The 8,115-nt window shown below is 47.6% G+C and overlaps 1 protein-coding gene across 1 annotated transcript in view; it reads left to right on the top strand.

Annotated features, from left to right (window-relative positions):
* Myom3 (myomesin 3) overlaps nucleotides 1-2,341 on the top strand; it is a 43,279-nt gene extending 40,938 nt beyond the window's left edge. Inside the window, exon 36 of the mRNA XM_015485515.2 lies at nucleotides 963-2,341. Coding sequence (XP_015341001.1) covers nucleotides 963-1,259 — 297 coding nt within the window. The 3' untranslated portion in view covers nucleotides 1,260-2,341. The remainder of the gene's footprint in view (nucleotides 1-962) is intronic.
* Nucleotides 2,342-8,115: the final 5,774 nt, after the last annotated feature.

Genomic DNA, 8,115 nt, shown 5'->3' on the forward strand with positions numbered 1-8,115 from the left:
CTCCCTTCCTCCCTTCCTTCTTTCCTTCTTTCCTTCCCTCCTTCCACAGTACTGAGGATTCAACCCAGGGGTACTCTATCAGTAACCTACATTCCCAGCTCCTTTTATTTTTTGAGACAGGATCTCACTGTGTTGCTCAGGGCCTCACTAAGTTGCTGAGTTTGGCCTTGAGCTTGTGATCCTCCTGCCTCAGCCTCCCAAGTGGCTGGGATTACAGGCATGCACACCACACCTGGCTTCCCATCTCTCTCTGGTGTCACAGACTGCCATCTCTGGCTTCCATTTCCACAAGAGTTTGACTGGACGATCCCTTCTAGGGCTGGAATTATCCAAGACCAGTGTTTTCAAAAATCCTGGCTACCATTTTCTCACGGTGCTTTCTTTGTGCCAGGCTCAATTCCATGTGGGTAACCGGTTTTAACTGATTTCACCATAGAGGCAACCACATGAAATGGGGCATGATTACTAGCAACGCTTGATAGCTGAGGAAACTGAGACTCAGACTAGTCAAGAGACTTATCTAAGGTCACACAGCCTGAAGGAGTAGAGCTGAGATTCAAACTCAAGACAGCTCCAGTCCAGAGCCTACGTGTTTAACCATTACATTCTGGGGCTCTGCATTAGATCTTATTCGATAATTTTCCAATTCAATTAATAAATCTTTGTGCTATTGTAATAAAATCTTACATGGTAAAGTCATGACACATATATGACAAAAAAGCAATCAAACAAACTGCAGGCCATTCTGGGGCAGGTAATTACTAGAGTGGAATAGAGGGAAATTCTAACTAGTAAGCCGCTCCTAGAAAGGTGGATGATGGAGAACGTGGGGTGAAAATAAAATGTCTCTCACCTTTAGAGGTCACAGTAAAACCCACACAATGAATTTATCCCAAGGAGCTACCTGTACTAGGAGCTCTCTGGGGACATGAAGGTGAATACCAAGTTCAAGTTACAAGGAGGTGAGACTCTTCTCTTCCTCTCTCTTGGAACAGACCCTGTGCCTGACCTGTGTCATCTCAGGAGACCCAGCTCCTGAAATCGCTTGGCTAAAGAATGACCAGCCTGTCGCCTTCCTCGACCGCTACCACATGGAGGTAAAGGGGACCGAGGTCACCATCACCATTGAGAAGGTCAACAGTGAGGACAGCGGGCGCTATGGCGTCTTTGTCAAGAACAAGTATGGCTCTGAGACAGGCCAGGTCACCATCAGCGTGTTCAAACACGGGGACCAGCCCAAGGAGCTCAAGAAGATGTGATGAGCGTGTTCCGGGCACAGCCTGAGATCCAGCCTGCATGGACCAGTAGGGCCAACCAGTGGGTCACAGCCTGGCGCAGGCCACAGGAGCGGGCAGAGGGAAGGGTCAGGGTGGAACCAAGAACATGGGGATGGGGGTAGTGTGGAGACACCAAAGGGGAGAAGCAAAGGTCTCAGTAGGGTTTTTGAGAGACCTCCAACATGGCAGGGCGAGCGCTGGACTGGGAATGGGAAATGTAGGTGCAAGACTCGGCTTCAGCTAAACTCTCCATGAGCCTTTCTCGTCTATCAGTGGGCATTCCTACCCCTCCCTGGCACTGTTTGGGAGGACCCCTGATAAGCCACGTGCCAGTGATTCTCCACAGGAGGCAACTTTGCTCTGCAGGGGACATTTGGCAATGTCACTATTTTGAGCTGTCACAACTGGAGGTGTTTCCTGGCACAGCTGAGTGTGCTAACACCACAGCTCGCCTGCACAGACTCACCAATCCCAGGTGTAAACAGTACAAACACTCACTTGAGATCCAGCCTGTGCCAGGCTGAGGATGGCACTGGGAGGTCAAAGACAAATGATAGACAGGGCCCGCCCATGAGGAGGTCTCTGTCTAGGTCACAGACCTGGGTGCGAATGACTCCAGGAGAAGGCAGGAGAGGGTAAAGATTAGAAAACGAGTCCAAATAAAGTGCCACCAGTGGTCAGAGGAAGGACACAGATGGTTACCTTGATTGGGGCAGGTAGGGTTTTAATACATGCTCACAATTGGCAAATTCGTTATCGGACCCTGAAAAATTTGGAATGGGTCCATTTTTGCTGCGGGAAGAGAGAAGGTCGCTTCAGGAGTGGGCATGGTGGAAGCAAAGGTGAGAAGGGAGGCTGCCTCAGCCACATTGGATGACCTTGGACGACCTTGGGTGTCAGGCTTGCAGGAGGGGCCTCTTCCCTGGTGTGACAGGTACTGGTTGGCCTTGCTGGATGGATCTCAGGACAGACCTGGGCGTGCCCCTGCCCTCCAGTTTCCTTGTTTTAAAAAAATAAGACGGCAGGGAGAGGGGATGTTTGTTATAAAATTTTAGAAAATCCTAGAAATTATAAAGGAGAAAATAAAAATCATCTGTACTCCCATCACCAGGAGGTGACACCTGTCTCCAATTTCTGAAACAACTGCCAGATTGAAGGGTGAAATTAATCCCTCCTACACCCACTGGCTACATGTGCCAGGGCATGGTGGGAACCAGCAGACCCTGTGGCTCACACTCTGGGCCACAGGATGCTCAACAGAACCTCTTCTGGGGAGAGGAGGGCGCCAGCCAGGACCTGATGGGAATGTGGGGAACCATCAGGGTCTCGCCACCCGCTCTCCATGTGATCTTGCACAGTACTTTCCCTTTCTCTGGACCTCAGTTTCTCATCTATATAATGAGACGACTGAAAGATCATTTTGAGGACCCTTCCAGCTGACACTAAGATTCTTTATTACTTCCCACAACTTGATTCTCCTTTGTTTCTCCTTTCCTATGAAGAAAGAAAAGAAAAAACTCCTTCCTAGCCCACCTCCCACTTGCAGTCTTGCAGTCTCTGAGGAGAATCTTGGCTTCTTTCCTGTGACATTGAAAAATGTTTCAATGACAATGAAAAAAAAAATGTTTCACCAACATTGAAAAACCCATTGGCCACGACGGAACATGGTGTGAACGCCCCCTGTTGGCGAGGATTGTGTTTACACTCTAAGAAGACCAGCAGGAAGCTGCTCCCAGGAGGGGCTGGAGATACTGGAGGCTTCATGATGAGGTGGCAAACAAGTTTGGGAGCAGGATCTGGTCCCTGTCCTGCTGCATTTGAGCCTACAGCATATTGATCACAGTTCTTTTTAATTCCCCGACTGACATCTAACATACCTGGCGTACCTGAGTCTGGTACAGATGCTTGCTTTCTCTTCAAATTATGTTTTTACCTTTTAGTATGCCTTGTAGCTGATTGTTGAAAGGTCAACATGACATGTCAGGTCAAAGGAACTGTGATCAATGGGCCTAAATGCTGCAGTGGCAAGGTGTAAGGGAGGGGAAATGTTCTATAGCTGTGATTAGGTCTTAGGTTTTAGCAAAAAACCTGAACCATGAACTCAATGTTCAGAGTTTTCTTTTTCTATGCCCTAAGGTGGGACAGGATGACTATGGGGGGCAGGCTCAGGTGGTTTTCCTTTCCCCAGTAGGATTAAGCTCTAGAAAACCTTAGCAGATTAGGCTCTGGTGAAACAGTGTCCCTGGAGACCAGGCCTTCTTCTTAAGGAGACTAGATGCTCTGGTGGTTTCACAATGGCTCATTTTTCTCCTCCCCCTGCTGATAGGCAGGGGGTATATTTCTCTGATCGTCCTGTAAGCGACTGATAAGAGTCCTGGAGGTAGAACTCACAAAAGGAGTGTGGGGTGCTCCTGATGATGGATCCCAAGTCTCTCCCACTTGTCTGCACTGAGCCTTTGGCGATTCCCTACTCACAGCTCATGTTTCCTGACCTCTGCTCTGCACTGGTGTGGGCTTCTACTCCAGGAAGTTGTGATCCTCTGAACCCACCTGTCCCTCTGATTCTGGAGACAGCAGTGTGCCCTATGACCTCACTTCTCTCGGGATGTGTCTAAGAAGAGTTGTTGATTTCTCAGTTTGTTTAGCTCTTTCCTTGTTGGGACAGTGATGACTTCTGAGCTCCTTCCATTCCGACCAGAAACCAGAAGTCCCTTCTCTGTAGGACAAGGACAGCTTCTCTTGGTGCAATTTCCTGGATACAGTCCCCCAGGGCACACCTGGAAGACCAGGAACGCAGCACTGGGTTTCCTCTGCTCTCTTTCCCTCGCCCCTGCCTCACGGTGCCCAGGACTGGCGGTTTACCAATAGGGGCCCATCTAGAAGGTCCTAGGAGACCAGGGTGATGGAGGTCCCTGAGATCTTTCACTGTTGTCTCTCTCGGCTCTTCCTACTTAATCCCAAGGAAATTTCAAGGACCAAGGGAGGAGGTGGGGCCGAGGGTGCAGCCTTGCTAAAGGACATGAATCAACAACCTCCCCGAGGATCTTTTCCATCTTCAGTTAGTCTATATTTCCTGAGCCCAAGGTAGGTGGCAGTGGAGTGGCAGGTCCGGTGAAGCCAGCCTCCCCAGCCTCCCCTTGTTTACACTGGCAGCCTGATATCCAGCCTTCACTTCACTCTCTCCTTCCCAACTTGTTCCCACGGGCCTCCAACGTGACCCCAGCCTGGTCCACTCTTCCCAGCATCCCACTTGCTGAAGCCACTCTGTTTCCTTCGTAGCTACAATTCTCACTTGCTGTTTTCTCCGGCTCATCCTGAGAAGCATCTCATTTAGGATCCAGCCTGGTGCCTAGTGCCCTGTGACACAGAAGTCAGAGAGTTCCCCTCTTCTCTGGCAGAACCCACTAGCAAACACACAATCCCAGCACTCTCCGTGGATCTCCCAGTTACAGAGAGCCCAGGACAGATGTGCAGGTTGGAGGAAGGCCAGTCAGCCAGTAAGGGTCCCCGTCTCCCATGCCACTGGCCACTCCACCTCCAAGCCTGCCATGCGAGTGCCATCCTAGGCCCAAGCACTCAAAGCCTTAAGAAGAGTAGAGGAAGCAGCAACCCGAATGGGAAATGTCTGGCCCACAGAGTAACTAGCTCCACCCCCCTGGCCTCCCCTGTGGCTCCAGTCAGATGCTTTCAGTGCTTAAAAAATTCCAAATAGCTCTTGAGTGACATTTCTCACACCAAAAATAGTTTCAGAAGCAACACACCCCAGATGTCTCTTGCGGGGGGAAGCCAGATACTTGACTCTCAGCACTGGAGAAAAGTCTAACTGCGGAGGCTGGAGGCGGTTCTGTGGAGGAATGTCCCCAGGCCAGAGCAAAACAAACAGCACAGCCCGGAGGAAGTGCCCCCCTGCCACCCCTACCCCATCTCCGGCCTCCCAGAAACCCACACGCCTGGGGCTGATTTTTAGATCCTTGCTTCCTGTACTAGCAGATCCAAAGGAAGAAACGCAGGGCCACACAAAGCCTTTCCGTTCCAATTATAGAAATGTTCAGGGGGGAAATGAGTCTTGGGGTTTTGGCTTTAAATTCTCCAGTTTTTTTGAAAAGAAAATGGCAGGAAGATAAGGTGGGAAAATTGACAAACAAGAAACCAACCGTTCTTAAAATGGGGTAATGGGCATATGGGGCTTCATTCCAACACTCCCCGTTTTGTAGATTCTTTTTTTTCATGATAAAAAAATTGTAAGGAGCCATGAGACACAAAACGTTGGTTGTCACGTTCATTATTTTTATCTGAAGACTAGCAGGGTATTAGATACAGGCAAGTGAACACAGAATTCCCCCTCTGGCAGGCAATTCATAGGGTGTGTTATTTTTCAATTGTACTAATTAAAATTAATAGGTGCTTTATAAGAGATAATTATCAGCCAGTGCGGTGGCGCATGCCTGTTATCCCAGCAGCTCTGGAGGCTGAGGCAGGAGGATGGAGAGTTCAAAGCCAGCCTCAGCAAAAGCGAGGCGCTAAGCAACTCAGTGAGACCCTGTCTTTAAATAAAATACAAACTAGGGCTGGGGGTGTGGCTCAGTGGTTGAGTACCCCTGAGTCCCAACCCTGGTACCCAAAAAAAAAGAAAAGAAATTATTATCAACTATGACTGAAAACAAAACAACTCACACATTCAAATGATCCATGGGCTCCACAATCCTTCAACACAATCTCCGTGGGAGCAAAACCTAGGAAACGAAGCCTAGACGTTGTGATCTGAGATCCACCCTTGCGTTAGCCTGAGTGACGTGATTAAGTCATTTAACCTGCCTGACTCGCAGAGAAAGGAAGTCCTCTCTCTGTGAGATTTCAATGTGATGGAGCTTGCCAGGTGCTGTGCCCCGAATGTGATAAACAGATGAGGCTGCCCTGCACCCATTTCCTGGGGTGGGTTGTGCTTCCACAGAATTCAACAGTTCCTTCCTTTTGCACATTTTTTTTAAGTGGTAGATGGACATGATACCTTTATTTTATTTGTTTATATTTTTATGTGGTGCCGGGGGTTGAACCCAGTGCCTTGTGCATGCTAGGCAAGCGCTCTACCACTGAGCCACACCCCCAGCCCTTTTTTGCACATTTTGGACTGATGACAGTTGGAAGGCTCCCAGAAATAGAAGCCCGCAATCTCACAAGGAATTTTTAAAATAGTCTCTGTTTTATGTTTTTTTTAAATAGAAATTATAAATGCTTGTGGACAAATTAGGCAGGATAGAGAAAACATAAGCCCACTGTAGCAATCATTTCATCACTGTAACACAATACCTGAGATTTACATACATGTAAAGACATACAAGAGAAAAAGGTTGCCGGCAAGGTGGTGCACGGCTGAAATCCCAGTGACTGTGGAGACGGAGGCAGGAGGATTGCAAGTTTGAGGCCATCCCCAGCAACTTAGCAAGGCCCTGTCTCAAAATAAAAAAATAAAAAGGGTTGGGGATGTGGCTCCATAGTTAAACACCACTGAGTTCAATCCCTGGTACCAAAAAAACATATATATGTATATGAAAAGGCATATTATGGTTCATAAATTGGAAGGTTCCAGTCCGAGATGGAGCAGATCCATCATTTGGGGCCTGTGTCAGGTGTGCTGGGTGACGTGGTGAGAGGCAGGTGGCACAGCAACTGTTCACCCCATGGTCAGGAAGCAGAGGAGCAGTAAAAGAAGAATATGAACGAGTGGGCAAGCTTTTGTTTGGGATCTGTTTTCATTCTTTTTTGAGTAGGCATCTCAGGTCACAATGGAGTTATGAAACTAATTTTATTAAAAAATAAAACAATATAATTCCAAATAGCTAGAAGAGAGGATTTTTAATGTTTTCTTCACAAAGAATTGATAAATGTTCAAGATGATGGATAACTTAAATATTCTGATCCATATGCAATCTATAAATATACTAAAATATCACACTGTACCCCATATCGAGGTACAATCATTAACTGCCAACTAAAAAAAGAAAAAGAGGGGCTGGGGATGTAGCTCAAGCGGTAGCGCGCTCACCTGGCATGCGTGTGGCCCGGGTTCGATCCTCAGCACCACATACAAACATGTTGTGTCTGTCAAAAACTAAAAAATAAATATTAAAATTCTCTCTCTCTCTCCTCTCTCTCTCTCTCTCTTAAAAAAAAAAGATCTTATTAATGATTAAAACTTTAAAAAAAAAAAAAGAGTTGGGTGTGGAGGCACAAGGCTGTACTCCCAGCAGCTTGGGAGGCTAAGGTGGAGGCTATGTTATATGAAATGTAAATGAATTTCATGTTTTGACTTAGGTCCCACCCCTAAGATATCTCATTATATCCAGACAAAATATCTTAAAATTCCCAAATCTCCAAAACCCATCTGGTCCAAGCATTGCAAATAAGGGATATTGAATCTGTACTTGCTTTTCAAATATAATAATAGTCGAAGATTTTTCATGACAACTCTTCCTCCTTTTATACCATGTGCTAAATATCATGTAACCATTCATCCATCAATTTAGGCAGTTTCCTTTTCTTCATCGTTGCAAGCAATGATGTGTTGAGAGCCACAGCCAAAGGGGCCCCAGCAAACTTCCAGCTGCCAGCAAACTTCCAGCTGCCGGCTGATGATTGGCTCACAGCGGCCCCAGCAACATCTAGCTGATTGGCTCCTCGGCCCCAGCAACATCTAGCTGATTGGCTCCTCTGCGGTGATGCTCATTGGACTGTTTCCCTGCCCTTTCAGACCACGGAGCTGCTCATTGGGGGACTTTTTTTGGCTCCGCCCACGTGACCCAGCCAATCGGCCTCAAGAGCAGGAGGATTGTGGGAGGTG

The sequence above is a fragment of the Marmota marmota genome, unplaced genomic scaffold (assembly GCF_001458135.2).
Source record: "Marmota marmota marmota unplaced genomic scaffold, marMar, whole genome shotgun sequence".
In the NCBI taxonomy this organism is placed as follows: Eukaryota; Metazoa; Chordata; class Mammalia; order Rodentia; family Sciuridae; genus Marmota; species Marmota marmota.